Source organism: Amyelois transitella, chromosome 26 (genome assembly GCF_032362555.1).
Source record: "Amyelois transitella isolate CPQ chromosome 26, ilAmyTran1.1, whole genome shotgun sequence".
NCBI classification, from domain to species: domain Eukaryota; kingdom Metazoa; phylum Arthropoda; class Insecta; order Lepidoptera; family Pyralidae; genus Amyelois; species Amyelois transitella.
Window position 1 is genome coordinate 248,308 of NC_083529.1, and position 26,197 is coordinate 274,504.

General features: G+C 35.5%; 1 protein-coding gene across 2 annotated transcripts; it reads left to right on the forward strand.

The window, feature by feature from the left end:
- The first annotated feature begins 690 nt into the window (after positions 1 to 690).
- Positions 691 to 24,974, forward strand: LOC106131743 (uncharacterized). Of its 2 annotated transcripts, XM_013330936.2 has the most exons (5): positions 691 to 815; positions 12,933 to 13,021; positions 17,717 to 17,788; positions 21,531 to 21,687; positions 22,616 to 24,974. In XM_013330936.2, exons 2-5 carry the CDS (start codon positions 12,990 to 12,992, stop codon positions 23,639 to 23,641), a joined length of 1,287 nt encoding a protein of 428 aa, XP_013186390.2. In that variant the 5' UTR covers positions 691 to 815; positions 12,933 to 12,989; the 3' UTR covers positions 23,642 to 24,974. The 2 variants fall into 2 exon arrangements, with proteins under 2 accessions (XP_013186390.2, XP_013186389.2); XM_013330935.2 differs by lacking the exons at positions 691 to 815; positions 12,933 to 13,021 and adding an exon at positions 16,437 to 17,148.
- The last annotated feature ends 1,223 nt before the right edge of the window (positions 24,975 to 26,197 follow it).

Sequence of the window (26,197 nt, forward strand, 5' to 3'; positions counted from 1 at the left end):
ATTCTATTCTATTCTATTCTATTCTATTCTATTCTATTCTATTCTATTCTATTCTATTCTATTCTATTCTATTCTATTCTATTCTATTCTATTCTATTCTATTCTATTCTATTCTATTCTATTCTATTCTATTCTATTCTATTCTATTCTATTCTATTCTATTCTATTCTATTCTATTCTATTCTATTCTATTCTATTCTATTCTATTCTATTCTATTCTATTCTATTCTATTCTATTCTATTCTATTCTATTCTATTCTATTCTATTCTATTCTATTCTATTCTATTCTATTCTATAATTTCTTGTCGACGGTTGTTAAGCCCCGCTGCCCCGCTGTTGACTATGGAACCATCTTAAAAGTATTAAAATGGTATAGTTTCAAACAAAAATATAAACCCATACGGAAACGTGGCTTTTAAGTTATTTCAAGACTGTTGGCTATGTCTACCCCGCAAGGGATATAGACGTGACTATATGTAAAAAATAAACAATTAAATCTGTAACTATCTGGTTGACTAATTTCATTACAAACTCCCATTAAAACGTACAAGTTAAATCCAAATATCTAAAGTAATAAAATTCGAAAGTTTAAAATTAGTTATTAATTACTTTCCGCTACCGCTCATGCCTCACGGCTGGTGTTCCTCAATGATTCGCCGACCCGACACGGCTCGCTTACTACAGTTTCTCTACAACCGCGGCTCGGTAAAGTTTGCTGTAAGTGAAGTGTCTCGTGATTTTATTGGTCGGTGCAAATAGTAAATAGTGTACTATTGACGGATATTTGTATTTGCTGTTGGTTGAATATTTATTGGTAAGTAATTGTTTGTGGTCTTGTAATAGATATTGAGTGAGTTTTGAATTTTCTGTTCTATTTTGTGGAATAGTGAATTTATGGTATGAATTCATTCATTCATATGTAAGTAGTTCTTTTTAATTTGTAGTGTCTAATATCAGTTGATCTGAGTTATTTTTCTATTCCAAAAACATATTTATGATATAGGTAGTCTACTTATTTATGTGATTCTATCTTATTCTATAATATAAAGTACACTATCTACATTAATACTAAAATTTACATTGATACTGATATTGATATTGAAACCGATATTTTTACCCAAAGTTAGTAAAAATATCGGTCCATATTATTTTAAAATTGCGATGCCCAAAAGAATTCATACATATTAAACCTACTTATAAGCAGTAACTCATATAATGTGCAATTGAGATTTTGAATTGAATTGAATTGATCAAATTAATACGTAGGTAGGTCGGTACATATAATCATGTCTTTATCGATTACGGGGTAAACAGAGCGTTCAATCCAAAATATTGAAACATCACATTCAACTAATTATTTAATTATATGAAAATTTGAAGGTATTTCGCTCTAGTAGGTATATATGTGTTTGATACCTATTTATCGTAGATTATCTACGTTACCTTTTAGGGATAAAAGATAAAAGGTTAAAATGGGATTCTTCTTCAGGCGATGAGCTACCAAACTGTCATTATTCGAATCACAATTCCATCATTAAGCCATACAATTGAACGTTCCCTATTAATCTTTTCAAGACTGTTGGCTCTGTCTACCCCCCAAGGATATAGACGTGATTATATGTAGGTAGGTATGTAGCCTCAAGAGGAATTTCATTGATTTATAGCATTTTCCTGTTATTTTCTATTGTATTTCATTCAGATTTAACCTGTTTCCATATTGATGTGGTAATGAAGGAACATAATTGCTTCTTTTACCGTGTAAACATTGTAATAGTCAATCAATATAAAGGCTTAATAAACATGGGATTCTTCTTTTAGAAAAATGAATAGGACCACTTCCTCTTTTTTGTATAAGTGCCGGGAACCACACGGCACAACCTACTAGAATACAATATTTTTTACCGTCATCGGCAACAAAAACCGTTACCTTGTGATTAAGAGGTAACCACATTAACCACTGAGTCACAAAGACCAAGAATCTCACATTCGCGCGGGGTTCCCCAGAATCCTTCCTTATCGTCAGCCTCCCCTAGAATAGGGCGTTAGTAACACACAACTAAATAAATGGCATTAATGAGATTTTGTAGATTGAGATTTTGCAGGATGGCATCCCAATTCGAACCTGTGCCTTTCTGCGCATCACGCATTTTAACCGTGCACCTTACCAATTCGACCACATACATACATTAATACATAAAATCACGCCTTTTTCCCGGAGGGGTAGGCAGAGACTACATCTTTCCACTTGCCACGATCTCTGCGTACTTCTTAAGCTTTATCCGCATTTATGAACATATATACATACATATAATCACGTCTATATCCCTTGCGGATTGACTGATAGGCCACGTTCAGCTTTATGGTGGAATTGAGATTCAAATAGTGACAGGTTGCTAGCCCATCGCCTAAAAGAAGAATCCCAAGTTTATAAGCCTATCCCTTAGTCGCCTTTTACGACATCCATGAAAACGAGATGGAGTGGTCCTAATCTTTTTTTTTTTATTGGTGCCGGGAACCACATTTATGAACATACTCTTAATGTATTTTTCTTATACATTTGTAATTTTTTATGGGCAAATAAAAACAATTTGTATTGTATACATAGTGTAAGCTGTCCCGTTTATATTCATAATTTATTTATTCATAAACTATTGCAGTTTAAACAAAGCAATAATAAGTTTCACCTTTAATGGCCACACTTAGTCACGGCCGCAGGAACAAAAATAATAAGTATTTCCTTTGTCGTTCCTCACTGACTCATTTTGACTCGCAATCTGACTGCGGTAAACATAAAATGTATATAAACTAAATAACGAGTGGTTTCGCCCGCGTAATACGGAAACTTACAAAGTCATGGGATTACGATTTTTCAAAAATGCTTTCTAACGTCTATATTCCTTGCGGGGTAAACAGAGCCAACAGTCTTGAAAGGGCTGATAGGCCGCGTTCAGCTTTTTGGCTTGATGATAGAATTGAGATTCGAATAGTAACAGGTTGCTAGCCCATCGCCTAAAACAATAATTCCAAGCCTTTCCCTTAGTCGCCTTTTATGACATCCATGGGAACGAGATGGAGTGGTCCTATTCTCTTTTCTTTTATTGGTGTCGGGAACCACACGGCACTGTACGGTTTATAAAAAATAACAATGAATTAAACTTTTCGGCTAATTTGAACCTGCTACCTCCATGACATCAAAGGAAACCATTGAACTTGCAGTAATGATGAACTTAATGATGATAACTTTAATATTATATCTCTACATACTAAATGTCAATAATGTAATTCTGGTTTTTATTCCTTACAATGTTTTTGAGTTATACATATTACTCTTACTACAGGAAATTACCAATTACGGTAATGTACAAATAATTATACTTTCTTGATCATGGATAATTGTACCGGTAATCTTGTTTTTAAACAACAAAAAAGTAGAGGTTCCATAAAAATAATGATTCTTTGGTTTTGTTGTCATATTTGAAGATTGTATATTACATACATAAGTGAGATATATAAATAATCTAGTACTTATTAGTATTCTAGTAGCCGTGTGGTTCCCGGCACCAATAAAAAAAGAATAAGACCACTCCATCTCGTTCCCGTGGATGTCGTAAAAGGCGACTGTTTTAGGCGATGGGCTAGCAACCTGTAACTATTTGAATCTCAATTCTATCATTAAGCCAAATATAGCTGGACGTGGCAATCAGTCTTTTCAAGACTGTTGGCTCTGTCCACCCCGCAAGGGATATAGACGTGGTAATATGCATTAATGATCTAGTACTTTAGTGCCTAATAAATAGAATGACAATTGTTACCGTTGCAGTTTGTTACCGCTTCTTCTGCACTGACGCCTTGGAAGCGGCAGTAAACTTAGTTTTTAAGTAATTTATTTGACGTCAACCAAGTTGTTAAACCATACGACAATTATTAAGCGATATAATAATATCCTATAATAATGAATAAAAATTTTGAATTTTTTGAATTTTAACTATTTTCTTACTTAGTGAAGGTTAATCTTTCGCAACTGTTTGTAAAAAATATTGCACTCAAGATTGAGATAATCAGCTTCTGGTGACAACTGATAAGATATTTATAACGTTATCAATCTGTGTTATCAACTAGTTATTTTGCGTTAAATCTTGCGCGAATATGTGAATGGGTCATGGTGGTTTAAAAACTTTTTCTGTTTGAATTGCGTCTTGGATGTTTATCTATTTAAGATTCATCGCTAGCTTTTGTGCGAGATCTGGGATTTTCTAGAAAAAAGTAGTCTACGTTGTCCTCAAGGTCTATTGGTGCCGGGAACCACACGGACAACACAGAATAGGATATCCTTCCCATTTATGTCGCAAAAGGCGACTAAGGGATAAGCTTACAAATTAGAGATTCCTTTTTTAGGCGATGGGCTACCAACTTATCGTTACACCTTTAGGGCGTCTGTTCGAAACTCGGCCGAGAGGCCAACGACACTTTAAGTTGTCAAATTAAAAAAAAACTCATAAATCTCTAGGGTTTGGTTTCATCATTCATCATCATCATCATATCATTGAATCTACAAATAGGTAGAGAAAAATTAGGCCGCGGCGTCGTGGGCGCGACTGATAATTTTTGCTTGCGGCTTTCAAAAGGTTGATGTGGTCTGGTGATGTGCTGAGAAAAAAATTGCCAAAATTCTCGCGGGAACGGTAATTAGTGGGATTCTTCGCCACGTAGACGGATTTTTCATTTAACGCGGGCTAACCGCGGTTTTAAGTGTTTATATAAACTGACTTGACTTCTTGCACTTTTAGTAATAAATTTTCGTTGCAACACGAATTAAGTACGCGAGCAATAAACATCCGACTTCAGTGTTGAAATCTATACAATCGTACTAATAATAAAAATATATTAGTATTTATTTTAGTGCCGTGTGGTTCCCGGCACAAATAAAAAAAATAATAGGACCACTCCATCTCGTTCCCATGGATGTCGTAACAGGCGACTAAGGGATACGCTTATAAACTTGGGATTCTTCTTTAAGGCGATGGGCTAACAACCTGTCACTATTTGATTCTCAATTCCATCATAAAGCCAAACAGCTGAACGTGGCCTATCAGTCTTTTCATGACTGTTGGCTCTGTCTACCTCGCAAGGGATATAGACGTGACCATATGTATGTATGTATGTATGTAAACTAGTTGTCTGTGGAACACAATGCAAACATAACGAGTGACATGATAACTTATCTAGATTGATTGGATTGTGGCCGTGTGGTTCCCGGCACCATTACAAAAGAATAGGACCACTCCATCTCTTTCCCACGGATGTCGTAAGAGCCGACTAAGGGATAGACTTGGGATTCCTCTTTAATGTAAATCCCTGCCAATCTAAGGTCTGCCGCGCCGATGGATGCATGGCTAGGGGCGAGCCTAGTCTCGAGCGTGCCACTTCCGCCATGGGGTTGGGCGACCCCCAGGTAATGGCTAGCCTTACCCTGGCATGCGGGGCTCTGCTGGGGCGGACAAAATTTTTCCCTAGCGTCTCGTGGGAATCGCATGGATGCAAATTTTTTGAAAGAGCACCTAGATGGCGGCGATGGTGTCCGCACCCCATCACGTCTCGTTCCCGGCGGGAGCGGTATGCGGTCTGCTGAAAGCCGCTTTGCGACGATGAATGTAAGAGGAGGAATGAAGGATAAGATTGAGGAAGTATGCCAGATGATGGATGAAAGACGTTTGGATGTGTTGTGCGTGAATGAAACGAAGCGGAAAGGATGCGACGCGACGCAGCACGGCCCTTACACGGCGTATTGGTCTGGAATTTCCAGTACCAGCCGAGGCTGTCAAGGGGTCGGTCTAATTCTTTCTGCACGAATGGCTGAGTGCGTGAATGAGTATGAGTGTGTCAGCCCTCGTCTTCTATGGATTAGGCTGAAAGTTGGAATCACTCGGATCTTCGTTCTAGGTGTTTATGCACCTTGGGATGTGGGTTCGAGGGGTACAACATCAGCAAAAAGCGAAAACGAGGAGTTCTGGAATAGTGTAAGAGAAGTATTGAAAGTTACCAAGCCAAATGAGAAGATTATTATGTTAGGTGATTTTAATGGATGGGTGGGTGTAAAGCGTGATGGATATGAAAAGGTGCTTGGTGCGTTTGGTGACGAAAAGGTGAATGATAATGGAAGAAGTGTATTAGAAATTTGTCTAGAGTGGGATCTTTTTGTGTCGAACTCAATGTTTCAACATAAAGAGATCCACACCTACACAAGAGTGGAAGGTATTTTAAAAAGTATGATAGACTTTGTGATTGTAGATGAAAGATTGAAGAACAAAGTGCTGGATACCCGTGCATATCGCGGTGCTGGCATTGACTCGGACCATTTACTGGTGATATCCCGGATAAGGGGTATCTTCAATCGCTGGCGGCACAGGGTAAGGGAGCAAACCAGCGCTTTGGAAAGAGTAAAAGTAGAAAATTTGCAAGATATGGATGTAGGTAAGAAGTATATTAATAGACTGAAGGATGAATTTGAAGATTTAGAGGAAATGAGCGATATTGAAGATGGATGGAAGGAATTTAAAGAAAGAATTGTGAAAGTAGCTGTTGAAGTGTGTGGTGTAAGTAGAAGAAGGAAAGGAAAAAATCACAAAAATGCGTGGATGAGTAAAGATGTGCAAGAACTTGTGCGATTAAAGAAGAAAGCATGGCTGGATTTGTTAGCAGCAAAAGCTAACTTAAGAATGCAAGAGGTTATAGATGAAGATGTGAATGAAGCACGTAAGGAATATAAGAAAATGAAAGATTTGGTTAAGAAAGCTGTGATTAGAAAGAAAGAAGAGTATAAAGAGGATTTTGATAAAAGGCTATCAGAAGACTTTCAGTCAAATCTGAAAGTATTCTGGAAATCCGTAAGGTCAGCCCGAGGAAATACTATAACCAGAGAGCTGACTAGGATCAGATGCCAGGATGGTAGCGTTGTGAAAGGAGAAGAATGTGTACTAAAGATATGGAAGGACTATTTTGAAAGTTTATTTGAAAAAAAGGAAGGAAATAAGAAAGATTTCTGCTATAGCGAAGAAAAAGAGAATGAGATGGAAGGCGAAATTGAAATGTGCGAAATTGTGGAAGCACTTAAGAGTATGAAAGCGGGAAAGGCTGCTGGGTGTGATAGAGTGTCGGTCGAGATGCTTAAAGCAGGAAAAGGCGTAGTAGCTAGTCAGTTGTACTGCCTTTTCAATTTGTGTTGGAGAAGCGGCCGAGTACCAAAAGATTGGTGTAAGGCTGTTATCGTGCCACTTTACAAAGGAAAAGGGTCACAGCTGGACTGCAAAAATTATCGTGGTATAAGCCTGCTTAGCGTCGTCGGCAAATTGTATGCTAAGGTATTGATTAATAGAGTCAGGAATGAAACTGATGACAAAATATGGGATGCTCAAGCGGGATTTCGAAAGGGAATGGGATGTACTGATCAGGTCTTTTCCTTGCGGTGCATAGCCGAAAAGTTTTTGGCCAAGAGTCAAAAAGTCTATTGCACATTCGTAGATCTGGAAAAGGCCTATGACAGAGTTGAGAGGAATGAATTGTGGTCAGCACTTTCTATGCATGGGGTGAGCAGTCTCTTAATACGAGCACTGAAATCCTTATATGAGGATTCGAGTGCTTGTGTCAGGATAAACGGAGCGCACACTGAGTGGTTTAAGATTGAGAAAGGCGTTAGGCAAGGATGTGTTGCGTCACCGTGGCTGTTCAACCTATTTATGGATAGCTGTTTGACAGATTTGAAAGAGTCTAAAAGTGGATTAAGGATGAATGAGTTACTCGTCAAATGTCTGCTCTATGCCGACGATCAGGTTATACTGGCGTCATCAGCGGAGGAGTTACAGGAGATGGTAAACTGTATGCATGAAGCTTTAAAAGAGAAAGGAATGAAAGTGAACGTAAGTAAAACTAAAACACTGGTTTTTGAAATGGAGAAAGAAATGACAGCATGTAATATTTTGATTGGAGGAGAAAAAGTGGAGCAAGTGAAAGAGTTTGTATATCTAGGATCAAAGTTTACATCAGATGGCAAGTATGATAGTGATATTGAAAGGAGAGTGAACGCGGGGAACATGGTGAATGGAGCTTTGCATGCCTTTATGAGCAGTCAGAAACTATCCAAAAAGGCTCGACTGGCTGTGCACAGGGGCGTGTTGGTCCCGACATTAATGTATGGGAGTGAAAGTTGGGTATGGCAAAAGAAGCATGAAAGCAGAATAAATGCAGTGGAAATGAGAGCGTTAAGGAGTATGATGGGTGTGAAATTGAGTGACAGGATAAGGAACAGCGTGATAAGGGAATGTTGTGATGTGAAAGAAGATGTAGTTACAGGAATAGAAAAGGGTATGTTAAGATGGTTCGGTCATGTGGAGAGGATGAATGAAAGCAGGTTGACTAAGCAGATATACAAGGAGAGTGTGGAGGGAAAGGTCGGAGTGGGAAGACCTAGACGAACGTATCTTGATCAAATTAAGGACGTCCTGGTAAAGGGTCAGGTCAAAAGTACCCGAAACCGCCGAGCTTGTATGAAGAGAGTTATGAATGTGGACGAAGCGAAAGAAGTATGCAGAGATCGTGGCAAGTGGAAAGAGGTAGTCTCTGCCTACCCCTCCGGGAAAGAGGCGTGATTGTATGTATGTATGTATGTATGTATGTATTGATTGGACTCGATTAATTATGATTTTCTGATAAGATTACCGTTGTGTGGAATCTCTCATCTTTAATGTGTATGACGTCTATAGTTTATCCTTGAACTAGTTGTGCCCGCGACTTCGTCCGCTTGGAATAGTTATTTTGGGCATCATTAAAGCGACAAGATTGTTTTTCACATTTTCCATTATTTCTTTGCTCCTTATAGTTGCAGCGTGATGTTATATAGCCTAAAGCCTTCCTCGATAAATGGTATATTCGACGCAAAAAGAATTTTTCAATTCGAACCATTAGTTCCTGAGATTAACGCGTTCAAACAAACAAACTCTTCAGCTTTATAATATTAGTACCTATTTTAGTATAGAAAACACTCCATATAGGTAGTATAGTAGACCTTTATTTCTTACCACACATTATTTATAGTTCAATACAAACAACTTACATAATAGCTTACAACTAGATCAATCGACCATCTGGCCCTTGACCTTCTAAAACTATAGAAAAAACATATAAAGGCTAAAATTTGCATACAATGGCCCAGCAAATCATTCGTGTTTAGTGAATTACAACCTAATTGTCAAGACATAAGGTCGATTTTTATTTGTTAAACGATTTTGTTCTTGTTTAAGGCATACTTTCTAAGGAAATGGGCTTGTTTTGATTCGTAACAGTAAATTGTAGTATTTATTATAGTGATAATGTATTTCCTTATATGTAGTTACATTATGTTTGTCTGTATGTCCGTACGTCCACGCTCCAGTTCAGACAAAGCCGAAATCATAATACATACACACATATAGTCAAGTCTATATCTCTTGCGGGGCAGACAGAGCCAACAGTCTTGAATAGACTGAAACGCCACGTTCAGCTGTATGGCCCTATAATAGAATTGAGACTCAAATAGACAGGTTGCTAGCCCATCACCTAGAAAAGGAATTCTAAATTCATTAGCCTTTCCCTTAGTCGCCTTTTGCAACATCCATGGCAAAGATACTTAGTGGTCCTATACCAAAGAGCTGGGAACCACACGGTCAAAATCTTTTTTTTTTTCGTCCGACAATCAATCCTCTTACTATGATTTATTTATCTTAAGTCGCCTCTTACGACATTCACAGGAAAGATGTAACGACTTAATTTTCTAAATATAATATTCCACGACTATCCAAGAACGGTAATAAAAAATCATAAAGTGCCTGGTACACAAACACAATATAACAATAGAAGAGATCATGAGATAATTATGATATTGTTGAGCGCAGACAGATATTGCTATCAAAATATAGAATATACAGAAGTATAACCTAGCAAGATGCTTCCAGTAAGTCTTGAAAGAAAATAAAAAATAAAAAAAACTGGCTTTTGATGCAAAGTGAGATTCAGCTGATCGCCAAATTGGTTTAGCAGGAAAATATTTTCAGTTTAGCTTCATTGAAAAAATAAAGTAAAACAGATTATTTAAAAAGTCCTGTAAAATAACTAGCCAAGGCGCGGCGGAGGTGCTTATTTGTCTAATAATAACAAAATAACTTATTTATCGACCAACCAGAAAAGCAGAAAATATTTAATATTAAAGTACAATAATTTGCAACTAGGTATAACCTGTATCAGACCTCAGTGCTCCTTCCTCTAATACGCGACCAAATTAAGTACATATGTCACATAAAAGCTTGTAAAAAAGGACGTGATAATATAAGTAATAAGTAGAATGAAGAGAATTGATATTCAAATAGTGACAGGTTGTCAGCCCATCGCCTGAAAGAGGAATACCAAGTAAATAAGCCTATCCCTAGCTGGGTAGACAGAGCCAACAGGATTAAAAAGACTGAAAGGCCACGTTCAACTGTTAAGCTTAATGATAGAATTGAGCTTCAATTAGTAACAGTTTAATAGCCTATCGCCTAAAAAAGAATCCTAAGTTTATAAGCCTATCCCTTAGTCGCCTTTTTTATTCTTTATTTTTTTTGGTGGCAGTAGTGGTTGGCGTAAAATTTTTAATTTTTTCAGCATATTTACTATAAGGGTTGTTATGATTTGCGTAATTTTTTTATTATTTTCGGCATATTTTCTAAACTGATTTAAGAAAAATATGGCACGGCGGTTTTTTTTTGCACTCAACTTGGCGGTGACAATACCTTACCAGAAACATGAACTAAACCTTATTTTTTTATGACTTTACTTTATGTGGGTGTTCCTTCTGTAAACTCGCTATTGTGCACCCCCAGTAACAAACCTTGGGGACTTTCAATGAACTGAATCAACACTTCATTGCGTGAACCGCTTTATGGCGTGCGAATTGTGTCATGAAATAATTGTAAATGATCGAATGAAAATGTTTAAATAAATAAATCCATCCATATAATCACGTCTGTAGCCGTAAATAAATGAAATGAATGAAATGAAATAAATACATAGACAATAGTTGTAATACGCTGGGTTACACAGCGTTGAGCGTCAGTGGCGGCTTAAATTCTCAATAAATATGTATGGAGTTAGCTTAAATAGCTTCAAATCCTACCAGAGTCATGTACCACTGTCATTAGTTTGAGCGTCGACGACGGTCGAATCGGTAAGGTTCCCGGTTAATATGCAAAAAAGACAGGTCCTAATCCCATTTAGGCCATATACCAATGACTCTTTACTGATTTATGTACATTAGTTTGAGTGCTAACCGATGCTCTTGCAATTTAGGGAACTAAATTGTTAATATGCAAGAAAGACAGGTTCTAATCCCATTTAGGCCAAATACCAATGACTATTCTGATTTATGTACATTAGTTTGAGTGCTAACCGATGCTCTTACAATTTAGGGAACTAAATTGTTAATATGCAAGAAAGACAGGTTCTAATCCCATTTAGGCCATATACTAATGACTCTTTTCTGATTTATGTATATTAGTTTGAGTGCTAACCGATGCTCTTACAATTTAGGGAAAACTTTGTGAGCCTTCGCATTTAGGCAACTTGTCACTGGATATGTAAACATGATCCAATATGAGTTAGATTTCCTTGTATAGGTTGCGGAGCTCAGAATATAAATCTCCCTTATCATGCCATGGTCAAAGGCGAATTCCAGGCACCTCTTCAGAATGGCGAGGATGCAACCAGGACCAATGCCAGGTGCACGAATACAAACACCATTTGTAAAAGATGGCATCCTTATTTTAAATTACATACATACATATGGCCACGTCTATATCCCTTGTGGGATAGACACAGCCCATAGTCTTAAAAAGACTGGTCGGCCACGTTCAGCTATTTGGCCTAATGATAGAATTGATTATTATTTTAAATTACATGTTAAAAATTCCATTCCTGGAAATTCCATTTAAGCACACGACCTATTACTATTTTTTTTTTTCTTATAATTCCAAATATTTCAACCTAAATCATAATCAAAAAACCCATTTGTGAGTTGTATGAGGAAAAATATGAAACGATACTACGTTTTATCAATTAATAGATAGGCAGGTATTTTGTGACGACTCGATAATGTTAAAGGTAAAACAATTAAATAATTAAATCTAGACTTTTTTTTACCTGAAAGTTTGTTCCCGTGGGAATTCTCAAAGTGAAGAGTAGCTTAACTGTAAACAAACTGTTATATATATATATATATATACATATAGGTACATATAGTCACGTTTATATCGTTTGCGGGGTAGATAGGGCCAACAATCTTGAAGAAAATGAAAGCCGAAAGTGAAAGTGAAAGAATAGAACTACTCCGTACCTTTCCCATGGATGTCGTAGAAGGACGACTAAGGGATAGGCTTATGAACTTAGGATTCTTTTTATTTTGAGCAGCTTAATCGTTATATTGTGTGAAGATTCTATGTCACATACACTCAAATAATCTGATCCCTTTTAGGGGTAGACAGAGTCAACAGCCCTAAAAATTCTGATAGATCATGATTCAACTAAAATTGAGTAGCTAAGTAATAGAATTATGATTGAGATAGTGACAGGTTGTCAGTCTATCAAGTCCAACATTTGTCTCGCAACTTGGCCTGCCCACATTTTCAGTTATCCATGATAATTCACAATAAATATTTAGATCGTGGAATTGTTTATAGTCAGAAGAATGTTATAGTTAATCGAAGAGATAGAATGTTACTGGATCTGTGCCTCCGCCAAGACTAGCTAAGCTCTAGCTCTGTACTTACTACCTAACTACTAACTTGCTTTTTTTCTAAGCTTTTCATCGTATTTTTATTACGTAATAAAAAAAATTGCCTTTGTTTTATTTTTTCATGTATTTTCATTCCAGGAGCTGAACTGAACTTGAGAAAAGAAATCGTAAAGGCGACCACTATGTGACGGGAAAATGTTGTTGAAAATATGCAAATCATGTCAATAGTGAGTATTTTATTTTTGAGTAACTTCAATACGTTTTAGTTAGTAATAAGTTGTGCCTTGATGGGGTCGCTAGCCTCAAGGGGTTAAGTAAGGGAATAAAGGCATTCTCAATGGAATAAAGGCATTCTCAAGAGAATTAAGGCATTCTCAAGGGAACTAAGGCATTCTCAAGGGAACTAAGGCATTATCAAGGGAATTATGGCTTTCACTTTTTCACGTAATTTTACATTTTAATAAATTAAAGTTACACTTATATATTATTTGTCGAAAAGTTACTACCTAAGCACTTAACCCCCTTTAGGCTTGCGTTTCAGTATTTAAACACATAAACTATGCATTTATTACCACTTTCATCCCTTACGGGATTAACAGAGTCAATAATTAAATGTATACAATAATATAAAGCATAAATAATCGTTCAACAATACATTAATTCCACCTGTTTGTAAACTATTTAGTCTCAAACTACTACATAGTAAACATGTCTTTTACAATGCAAACAGACAAACAAACAATGTTTATTTATGAAGACAGGTGGACATGCGCCGGTTTGTCTTTTGTAAATAATTGATTACTAATTAGAGTAATTATTTAATGTATAGAATGCACACTTGAATATTAGTTAAATAAATTAAATAAATAAATATATAGATACGGGACAAATTACACAGATCGAGTTAGCCTCGAAGTAAGTTCGAGACTTGTGTTACGAGATACTAACTCAACGATACTATATTTTATAATAAATACTTATATAGATAAACATCCAAGACCCAGGCCAATTAGAAAAAGTTACTTTCTTCTCATGCCCTGGCCGGAATTCGAACCCGGGACCTCCGGTGTCACAGACAAAGACAAGCGTACCTACTACCGCTGCGCGACACACACAAAAAATTTAAAAAAAAAATTTGCTTTCTATATTATTCCTTCTAAGTGTCCCACTCCCAGCCAACACAGTATAGCTGTATAAATTTTGCGTAAAAGCAATCTTTTAACTTTAAGCTGGATAAAGTATTGTATAACTTCTGTGTAAGCGCTTATACAGGTGATATTCAAGCAATTTGGGCACAAAATATCTTGCTTCAATTTGGTTAACAGTTGATTAATAGCCACATAGCAGCTGAATAAATGTACGACACACTGAATATCTTCTGCATAAATTCTGATTTTTCTTTAGTCCAGAAATTATACATCTTTTATGCAGTTGTTAATTTGTGAGTTCAGATATTCAAATGATATACGAAATTCCGATCTTTGGAGTAGTTTTACAAAGAAATTATTCAAGTAAAAAGTATTTTTTATTGTGACGGGATAAATTTGTGTCGCTTAGTTCAAAATATTGTAAATGGTCGCCGATATAAAATAGCGTAAATGATTTCATACATTTTAAGTAAGTTTAAGGTGAATTATATAAACGCATGGCACTTTACTGTGAATTATCAACATGATCATTATACATTTTTTGAGCGCCTCAAGATAAAGCTATATTTTAAAAGGTAAACAAATGTGAAATAATATTTAAATTAAATGATCTTTACTTTTTATCAAATTTCAGTCCCAGCAAGTAATGAGAATCAAATTTTGTATAACTGATAATGTTTCCTACTCACTAAACAAAGTGTTTCATAAGATAAATGTTGAGGATTTATAAAAATAGGTTTATGTCGAACGTTAGTTAATGGCGGAAGGCCAATTTGAATTAAAGTGTTTATATCAGTGATTATTTTGCTTATTTTTGCATAATAGTTCACATACTACTACATATCCAGAAATTATTTGGTTTAAAGTACAATAATTATATATTTATCAGCAAAAGGTCTTAAATTACATAAAACAGTATACTTTTATTCAGCTTTTTAGGGTGCTTTTTTATAGAAAATAAATCCATGAATATTTGAGGGTGATGGGACCTATACTAATGTAGGTATTTATAGTATTTATAGTACTACTATGAATGACGCATTGCGTAATATTTAGTTAGACAATTGTTTATATTACCAACTAAAATTGTAGGTAGTTGCAACCAAAAGTTTCGCGCTTGTTACAAAATACACCCAAGAGCACCTAATTATATTTCCATTTAAATCTCTTTTTTAATATCTTAGTCGTTATCTGCACCTAAAGTTGGACCCAGTCTATGTGTTTGAATCACTAATCCTGATGGTGATGCATAATCATCGTGTACAGAACCCTCTTCAACTGTGTTGGTCGCACTTGGCCCGGGCCCATTTGTATCAGATGTTAAACTCTTTTCTATTACTGTACAGATACTATTTTTTATCTTTACATACTCTCGTGAACATTTTCTTCTTGTTCCTCCCGTTCTCTTTTTTTTTTCCATGAATCATTTACTCTTTTGTTATTATTTTTCTGAGGAGGCATATTGTTGATTTTGTCACAAAATGGTGAAATATCTGGATATAAACATACGATATCTTCAACTAATCAGTTATTTGCTGCTTAAGATACCCACATTTGTAACTGATATTGTTTTAAGTTTAACATAAAGACAATTGTATGCTAATAGCGCTATAAGTTTGGTAAAACAAGGAGTTTATTTTCAATTTTGCAGAAGTTAGCTGTAAAAAGAAGAAAATATCTAAATTATTCATCATCTGAATAAATTAGTACCATTTCGTACACTAAACAGCTTAAAGAAAGTATTTCGTCTAATATTCAGCGTTTTGCTGTTTAACTGCTTTTCTTTAAAATGTTATACAGATCAATGCAAAAATTTCAGCTAATGTGCAGATAATAGCTGTTTCAATTACTTTTATTTGAATATCGCTTGTTTAGCAGATACTACTCTTGATTATTATTCAGCTTGAAAAAATACCGCGAACTTTATGCAGAATTTAGTAAGCTTACAACATTATTTTAATTTAAGAACTCTCTTATTCAAAATTAAGCCATAACATCAGCTGTAATACATAATTAATAAAGCTTGACACTGCTTATTGTGGTATATTTTTGCTATTATCTGGCTTATGTGTTGGCTGGGCTATCCATTACAGTCAAAAAACTAAATGTACAATCAAAATATTTTTACTGTTTTATTATTATACTAGAGGCCGCCCGCGACTTCATCCGCATGGAAACCCTATCAATCCCGCGGGAACTCTGGGATAAAAAGTAGCCTATGTGTTATTCTGGGTCTTCAGCTACCTACATACCAAATTTCATGGTAATCGGTTCAGTAGTTTTTGCGTGAAAGAGTAACAAACATCCATACATCCATACAAACTTTCGCCTTTATAATAGTAGTAGGATAGGATAGGATAGGATAGATATCGGAAGAAGAATTATCAATTTTTTGGACGTCAGCAACAGAATTCGCACTGTATGAGATAATTCTGCAAAATTCACCACGATAGTATCACTCATCTGTCAAGATAGTTGGGAAAATCACACTTTGAATCATTCAAGTTTCTTACTTTGATGTGACGTGTGTCTTTTTAAGTTGTGATTCAGTGAAAATTACAGTAATTTCATTATTACAAATATTCGGGTCTTCATTCAGGCTAGCAAAATTTTTGATTAAGTTGCATACAATTTAGATTTCATTTAATTAAATCTATACTAATATTATAAAGCTGAAGAGTTTGTTCTCTGTATCTCAGTAACTACGGGTTCGAATAGAAAAAATATTTTTGTGTTGAATAGACCATTTATTGAGGAAGGTTTTAGGCTATATAACATCACGCTGTAACTATTACGAGCGAAGAAATAATGAAAAATGTGAAAAAAACGGGGAAAATTATTCATCCTTGAGGGCTTCAAAGATGCCCAAAATAACTATTCCACGCGGACGAAATCATGAACTGATTGTATGAAACACATCTTCAATCTTAGCTTTTTATAGGTTATTTGCATCAAAATAAAGCCAACTTGCAATAAGACCTAGGTCATAACTAAAACAGCGTATTGCTCCATAACAATATATTTATTGAGTTATGATCTTTTTGTATTGCTGCAACTCACACTCTTATTAATTTGTTATTTTATATGTACATTGAAAATTGTGTGTAGCAAATCAAATAAATGAATTATCTATCTATCTATATATAATCTAGTAAAATGAAAACAAGAAAAGCAGAATTTTGTGACGATAGTGAGAAAAATGTTGGGTGCGTATAAAATTATTTTTGACTTTCTCCCTTGCGGGGTAGACAGAGCCGACAAAGACCATGTTCAGCTGTTGGGGCTGAAATTCAAAAAGTGTCATGTTGTTAGCCTATCGCCTACAATAATAATACCAAATTTTATTTTATGTTCTTGAAAAGCCTATTGAATGTAAAATACTAAAAATATGTAATTAGTTATTAATTAGGTAGGTAGTTATAGAAATTGATTAAATTTAAAGGTCACTCCCACCTTTTTTATTTATCTTAAAGATTGTTCATACCGAAATATAGAAAAGAATAGGACCACTCCATCTCTTTTCCATGGATATCGTAAAAGGCGACTAAGGGATAGACTTATAAACTAGGGATTCTTCTTTTTTCACCATTTGAATCTCAATTCTTTCATTTAGCCTATCAGCTGAACGTGGCATATCAGTCTTTCAAGACCGCTTGCTCTGTCTACCCCGCAGGGGATAAAGACGTGATTTTATGAATGAATACATATAAATAAGAAAGAGAAAGAAAATCGATCGGAGTCGGATGTAACTATATGTTTATTTTTTTATTTCAGTTGTCTGGAGTCTATGTACTGGACATGCTGTGAAGAGAGATTCTGCTTCGACAAGAAGATAGCTACTTACAAGTGAGTCTCTTTCTATCTCGCTCTCTCTTCGTCATTGCTGAGAATTATGGTCACATAGTGCCTTGTGGTTCCCAACACTTTTAAATAGAAGCACTCCATCGCTATCCCATGGATATCGTAAAAAAAGACTAAGAAAATAAGCACATAAATATCTAATGCCACGCTTCCGCGTAGATTGTGAAAGACGATAAAGGGAAAAGCTAATATAAACTTGGGATTCTTCTTATAGGCGATGGGCTAGCAATAATTACTATTGAAATCCAAATTCAGGTGTCTGGCAAATCGCGTTTCTTATATAAAGAAAAAGTTAATCAATGAACACGTGTTTAAAGTTGTATAGCGCACTGGCCGCTAAGTAAAAAAGAAGTAAATTTTTAGAAAATGAAAAATGACGATCTTCTTTTGTTAATTTTTCACAGAAATGATTTAAGACGCAATAAGATAGGATTTTTTTTATTTAGTTTCAAGATTTTTTTTATAGTTTTCTTTATTTTTACCAACACAGAATTTTATTTCACGTCTCGGCTTAATTATCTAAACAACACGCTTTACTTTATAAAAATGAGACCAACAAAATTCTTACAAGATGAAAAAATATTTATCAAAATAATGCACTAAGTTTCAGATAATTGGACACCACGTGCTCGATACGCGAGGTTTCCCACATTTCTTGTTTTTATTGGATAATTTATATTAAATTTTAACCTAACATACATACATATAATCATGTCTATATCCCTTACGGGGTAGACAGAGCCAACAGTCTTGAAAAGACTGATAGGCCACGTTCAGCTATTTTGCTTTAAGATAGAATTGAGATTCAAATAGTGACAGGTTGCTAGCCCATCGCCTAAATGAAGAATCCCAAGTATATAAGCCTACCCCTTAGTCGCCTCTTACGACATCCATGGGAGAGAGATGGAGTGGTCCTATTCTTTTTTCTATTAGTGCCGGGAACCACACGGTACCCAATATGTTTTCTAATTATTTGTAAAAAGAATCAGATTCTTAGTGCCCCCTTTTAATATGCAACGCGATTTACCAGACACATACATACATATAATCACGTCTCTATCCGTTGCGGGGTAGACAGAGCCAACAGTCTTGAAAAGACTGATAGGCCACGTTCAGCTATTTTGCTTTAAGGTAGTATTGAAATTGAAATAGTGACAGGTTGCTAGCCCATCGTCTAAAAGAAGAATCCCAAGTGTATTACCCTACCCCTTAGTCGCCTTTTACGACATCCATGGGAGAGAGATGGAGTGGTCCTATTCTTTTTTGTATTAGTGCCGGGAACCACACGGCACCCAATATGTTTTCTAATTATTTGAAAAGAACATTAGATTCTTAGTACTACCTTTCAATATGCAACGCGATTTACCAGACACCATATGTATATTGATGCCGAGAACCACACGGCAACAAATATGTTTTCTAATTATTTGTAAAGAGAATCAGATTCTTAGTGCCCCCTTTCAATATGCAACGCGATTTACCAGACACCCTGTATATATATAATATGATCGCGTTCGACACAAATTCAATATATACATTATATATGTTGACGTCAATCGTAATAGTGATTCTAAATGTCGTGGTCCACTACTTATTACAGTCAATTGTATGTTTGTCATGTCTACAAATAATATAGCGGTCACGGTTAGTTTCACGAGTCATGCGGTATCATACAGACATACAAACAGGGGTGGATGGAGTCAATTGATACTTGAAGGCTATATTTGACTGAACGTATTAATATCGCTTCTGTTATTATCGTTATTGTTAGTGCCGTGTGGTTCCCGGCACCAATACAAAAAATAATAGGACCACTCCATCTCTTTCCCATGGATATCGTAAAAGGCGACTAAGGGATAGGCTTACAAACTTGGGATTCTTCTTTAGACGATGGGCTAGTAACCTGTCACTATTTGAATCTCAATTCTATCATTAAGCCAAATAGCTGAACGTGGCCATTCAGTCTTTTCAAGATTGTTGGCTCTGTCTACCCCGCAAGGGATGAAGACGTGACTGTATGTATGTTATTTTCGAATCCATACATAAACAGGCATGTATTCTTCCAGGCAGGTTTGGTAGCAAACAAAAAACATATTGCTGTTTCTATTCCCATGCGGATAACAGAAGTCGATTAAGGGAATGGCTTAAACTTGAGTTAAGGCGATAGGCTAGCAACGTAGCAACCAGTCACTTGATTGGCGTTTCAGTCTTAACGAGACTACTGTCTATCCCGTAAGGGATAAAGAAGTGATATATGTTCATTCATTCACATAATCACGTCTATATCTTTTGCGGGGTAGACAGAGCCAGAAGTCTTCAACTACTGACAGACCATGTTCAGCTGTTAGGCTTAATCATAGAATTGAGATTCAAATAGTGACAGATTGCTAGCCCGTCACCTAAAAGAAGAATCCCAAGTTTATAAGCCTACCCTTAGTCGTTTTTTACGACATCCATAAGAGAGAGATGTAATAGTAGTCTTATTCTTTTTATATTGGTGTTGGGAACCACACGGCATATCTATGTAACGTTAATAACTTAATTATCCAGTTTACCGACCGTTTCAGTGAACGAGTCTCATAATGGTTTCCTGTTTTGTACCAATCTAGTCATTAATAGTCATTGCGTTAGGTCTAAACTTCCTTGAAAATGACTGATTTCCCTTTAACTAAACATTAATCAAATTAATGTTATTTATAACTATTATGTTCTCATGGTCGTAAGAGCGACAGTAGTCGAATCGATCAGGTGCGTATAGAAGCACAGCTATTATTAACTAGCTGTGCCCGCGACTTCGTTCGCGTGGAATAGTTATTTTGGGCATCATTGAAGCCCTCAAGGATGAATAATTTTACCCGTTTTATTTCACATTTTCCATCATTTTTTCGCTCCTAAAAATTGCAGCGTGATGTTATATAATAGCCTAAAGCCTTCCTTGATAAATGGTCTATTCAACACAAAAATAATTTTCAATTCAAACCTACTAGTTCCTGAGATTAATTGATCCAAACAAACATACTCTTCAGCTTTATAATATTAGTATAGATTTTACATACATATGGTCACGTCTATATATCCCTTGTGGGGTAGACAAAGCCAACAGTCTTGAAAAGACTGATAGGCCACGTTCAGCTGTTTGGCTTTAAGATAGAATTGAGATTCAAATAGTGACAGGTTGCTAGACTGTCGCCTAAAAAAGAATCCCTAGTTTATAAGCCTATCCCTTAGTCGCCTGTTACGATATCCATGGGAAATAGATGGAGTGGTCCAATTTCTTTTTTATATTGATGCCGGGAACCACACGGCATATTAGTATCTTCTTCTTGCGTCGTATTCCTCATTACTGAGGTTCGTGAACTCCCCGGAGACGAGTCAGTTTAGAGCGCATTACGTCTCTCCTTGCCCGGTCCTTAGCGGTGTGGAGCGCCTCATGTAGGGAATATAAAATATATAAATAAATAAATATATAAGGGACAAATTACACAGATTGAGTTAGCCTCGAAGTAAGTTCGAAACTTGTGTTACGAGATACTAACTCAACGATTCTATATTTTATAACAAATACTTATATAGATAAACATCCAAGACCCAGGCCAATCAGAAAAAGTTCTTTTTCTCATCATGCCCTGGCCGGGATTCGAACCCGGGACCTCCGGTGTCACAGACAAGCGTACTACCGCTGCGCCACAGAGGCCGCCGATATTAGTATAGATTTTATCAATTTCAGATTAGAAGATGAACCGTATGCAAATGGTCACACGAACATTGGGGCCAGTCTGGACAGCGTGGTCACAGACCAGCCCGTCAACAACAACCACCTCCCGCCCAGGGTCACGGGGAGGGAGGTCAACGAACTGCCGATACATGCGGACAAACTTTACGAGGTAATTATATAAACATTTTTTTTTTTTTTTTTTTTTTAAATAAATATATACGGGACAAATTACACTGATTGAGTTAGCCTCGAAGTAAGTTCGAGACTTGTGTTACGAGATACTAACTCAACGATACTATATTTTATAATAAATACTTATATAGATAAACATCCAAGACCCAGGCCAATCAGAAAAAGTTCTTTTCTCATCATGCCCTGGCCGGGATTCGAACCCGGGACCTCCGGTGTCACAGACAAGCGTACTACCGCTGAGCCACAGAGGCCGTCAGTACATAAACATACATACATACATAAACTCACGTCTCTTTCACATCCAGTTGCCTGATTGTGTAGGTTTCCTCACGATGGTTTCCCTCACCGTAAGAGCATCTTTAAGTACTTATTCCAAATAATGTACATACATACATACATAAAATCACGCCTCTTTCCCGGAGGGGTAGGCAGAGACTACCTCTTTCCACTTGCCACGATCCCTGCATACTTCCTTCGCTTCACATTCATAACTCTCTTCATGCAAGCTCGACGGTTTCGGGTACTTTTGACCTGACCCTAATTATATATATCTACGAGTATATCACTAAGACCTGGAACTCTACTTGGAAACTTATTGATATTTACATATAGTCACGTTTATATATAAATATATACGGGACAAATCACACTGATTGAGTCAGCCTCGAAGTAAGTTCGAGACTTGTTTTATGAGATACTAACCCAACGATAATTCAAAATTCTTTTCAAAAAAAGAAAAAGTTCTTTTCTCATCATGCCCTGGCCGGAATTCGAACCTGGGACCTACGGTGTATCTTGCGAGGCAGACCGAGCCGAACTTACTTCAAGGCTTACCCAACGTGTGTAATCTGTCATGTACTTAGGTATTTATTTATTAATCTTAAAAATGTGTCTTCTCTTTTCAGGTGTTCTCCAAATCCCTGATATTTAGAGATGAGTACGAACTTAAAGCGAAGAGTAGCAACAATTCCCTGGACGAATTGGAGACGAAATCTGAACCGGACTATCTGTCGGACCGGCCAAACAGAACCAAGGTATACTTCGAGGACGAAGTCAACTCCCCCGTAACAGACTTCGAAATAATGTTCAAAGACGAACTATTAGCCCAATACGACATGTTCAAAATTGAAGAAGAAGAGGAAAGCGACAAAGGCAGCCAAGATACTGAAGAAGGAATCATAATGAATGTAGTCAATATAAAGAAACAAGATGTTATCAAACCAACAACAGTTACTATGAAAGATGAAACAAAAATTACGACGCCGGCACCAATTTATACTTACGATCCCGTGTCTTCAGTTAATTTACCATCAGTCCTCTCCCTGCCAAGAGTTGAAAGTGTCCGAGGTATACTAAGAAGTAACAGTGCTAAGACTTTAGAGAGAGTCGATAGCGGTGCTAGATTAGCTAAACCCATGTTGAACAGAGTTGAAAGCTTAAAAAATATAGATCCGAACAAAATTAATAAAGTATTATTGAGAGTGCCACATAGAAGTGCTTCATTTTTGAACATTCCTGCGCATTTGGCGCCTGAGAAACCGCCTCTAGTTAAATCTAAATCTATGGTTGGCGTACTGTCAGCAACAGAGGAGTTGAAACTTAGCAGTCTTCCAGACACGCCTATTATTAAAAGTACTAATTTGCCAAGATTTTTCGATGACAGTCCGTCAATACCTGAATATAGGGGTGATACAAGTTTGCAGAGTATAAAACAGAAATCCGCTATGATGTTTCAAGAGAATGATTTCAGCATGCCAAGGTATTACGGTACTGTCGGCAAATCAACGGATAGTATTCCAGTGCATGAGAGTAAATCTATGCCTGATCTAAGAAGTTCTGGATCAAGTAAGGTTATCAATAAGAGGTTAGTAAAAATAAGGAGTAAATTAAAACCGCTTGTTATTAGAAAGAGCTCTGAGGAAAAGATATGAATTTATTTTGTTAATTAGTACTTACTTCATGAGTACATACGTTAAGCGTCGCCCTAACATATGATTTCAACTATACATACGTCACGTCATCATCACGTCTATATGCCCTGCGGGATAGACAGACACGTATTTGTATAATGATATTTTCAAATTAATTTATCATTAACCTTCCTTAAATTTGATAGTTGGGTAGAAATCCTATAAGAGACAATAAAATAATTGGTATTTAAACAATTGTGATTAAAATAAGTATTAAAGCCTACTTAATTAGATATTAGGTAGGTATGTTATATTTTAGTAATACAATCTGTAATTTTATGTATTTCCATTTCATCATGAACATAAGTCTCAAATTATTCTACAATAAATAAATTATAGTATTATTTTAACTTAAAAACTTTTAGTGATAAAATTTTTAATTATAATTTACTTTATTTAAGAGAGAAAAGAACAAACTTTTTATTTATATCTATTTAACTGATTTAGAAAACTAAATAATAAAACATATTTTTATCTGGAAAGAACAAATAATTTATTTTAAGTATAAAGCATCACATTTCTAGTCAATTTATAACTTAAATTCTTTTATTCTGAATAAGATGATCTGTTCACAATTTTCTTTTCTTTTTATTATTATTTGTTATTGATAAGAATGAGAAATTACAAACACATACATATGATCACGTCTATATCTCTCGCGGGGTAGACGGAGCCAACAGAACAACAACAGCCTTGAAAAGACTGGAAGGCCTCGAGCTGAAAATTATATAAGATTATTAAAGAAGAGTTAATAAAAAAAAATATTTTAAATAAAAAAGAATTGCTAATGGCCACTTGCAGAGAGAATTGAAATTTAATTTTATTCCATTTCTGTACCGAAATAATGGATAACAATATTTAGACCCCTTTTTGTTGAAAAACACATTTCTATAATAAAGGTTCGATTATATCAAACTGAATGCTTTATTGTTTTTCATTTTTATTTATTCTTCTCATGTCTATAAATTAATTTCTAAATAAAATAAATTTCCAAAGAAAACAACTATAAGGTCAATAATCAAAACAGCGAGGATATAATAATTGTCTTAACCTCCTGTTATTTTTGTTTTAAGGTAATAATATGTAGGTAGGTATCTACTACATCAGTTTACATTTTAAAGTATTTTTTTTAAAGTCTAATAAAATTCTAATAAAATGTTTGTAACATTGCAATTGTTACTGAAGCCTAACAGATTTATTGCTATTGAAAAAAACGATAAATTATTTTACTGTCATATTTTCTGATGATGTTATTTATTTTTAAGATCAAAATATAATTATTATTGTAAAATAAGTCTGTAGTTTTTTTTTTCTCTCATTTATCTTTAAATAACAAGGCAGATAAAATTATTTTATAGAAAAATCATAATACCTACGCACATAAACTTGCTTAATTACCAGGCAGATTGAGGTTATACGCATTCAACTCTAGTACAGAGCGTAGTCGAAACGGTAAGGTTTAATGCGTGTGGCGCAAAAAAGGCACAGGTTCGAATCCCACGTCGGCCATTAACTTACAATGACTATTTTCGATATCATGTGCATTATTTTGAATACTTAAAGATGCTCTTACGGTGAGGGAAATCATCGTGAGGAAACCCACACAATCAGGCAACATGATGTGTAACCATGATCGATCCAATACGGGTTAAGTACCCCTTCATAGGTTGCGGAGGTCAGACGGGAGTCACTTCGTGTAAAAACCTGACTCACGAAATCTAGGATCCATGATCAAAGGCATACCCCGGGCTCCTTTCCAGAGTGATGAGGGTGCAACCGGGACTTAAGTCAAGAAGACTCTTTTATGAAGTCGGTACATCAAACCTTGAGCAACATTTCCGGTTCCCGGCACCAGAAGAAAAAAGCGATAGGACCATTCCATCTCTTTCCCATGTATGTCGTAAAGGCGACTAAGGGATAGGCTTATAAACTTGGGATTCTTCTTTTAGATGACGGGCTAGCAACCTGTCATTAAGCCCAACAGCTAAACGTGGTCGTTCAGTCCTTGTAAAACTGATGGTTCTATCTATCCCGTAAGAGATAAAGACGTGACGATATGTAAGTATTTATGTAAAAAAGATTAATGTAATAACGGGTTTGGTAAATAAAAAACAACAAAATAGACACAATTCTGTATCAGAATGTCTTATTTGTATAATTATAAAAGAAAACATGAACAGTATTATTTACAAATTTAATGATTTCCATTAAACTCTTAGATTAAACTAAGATTATGTAAATTGTAAATAAAGATAAAAAAAAAATATTAAAATTATATTCGCAGTACGTCTTATCCTGTAAACATAATATAATATATCTAACAACATACAGTGACAGGAGACATTGACTTAATATTATTATGATTTTAATGTTAAAAACACATAGTAGTAAAAATACACTTTTTAAAAATATGAGATTCCACATTCTTTATTATACTTTTTTAATATTTATCGATAACATAATGAACCCGTATAATTTACCCTGTCTGAATTGCATAAATACATTATGTATGTAGCC

What these genes read in the sequence shown, in the direction of transcription:
- LOC106131743 (XM_013330935.2), top strand. Translation starts at nt 17,099, where the DNA reads ATGAAAACAAGAAAAGCAGAATTTTGTGACGATAGTGAGAAAAATGTT. An exon ending in AAGAAGATAGCTACTTACAA is followed by an intron (nt 17,789 to 21,530) that starts GTGAGTCTCTTT and finishes TATCAATTTCAG; the next exon opens with ATTAGAAGATGAACCGTATG. An exon ending in ATGCGGACAAACTTTACGAG is followed by an intron (nt 21,688 to 22,615) that starts GTAATTATATAA and finishes TTCTCTTTTCAG; the next exon opens with GTGTTCTCCAAATCCCTGAT.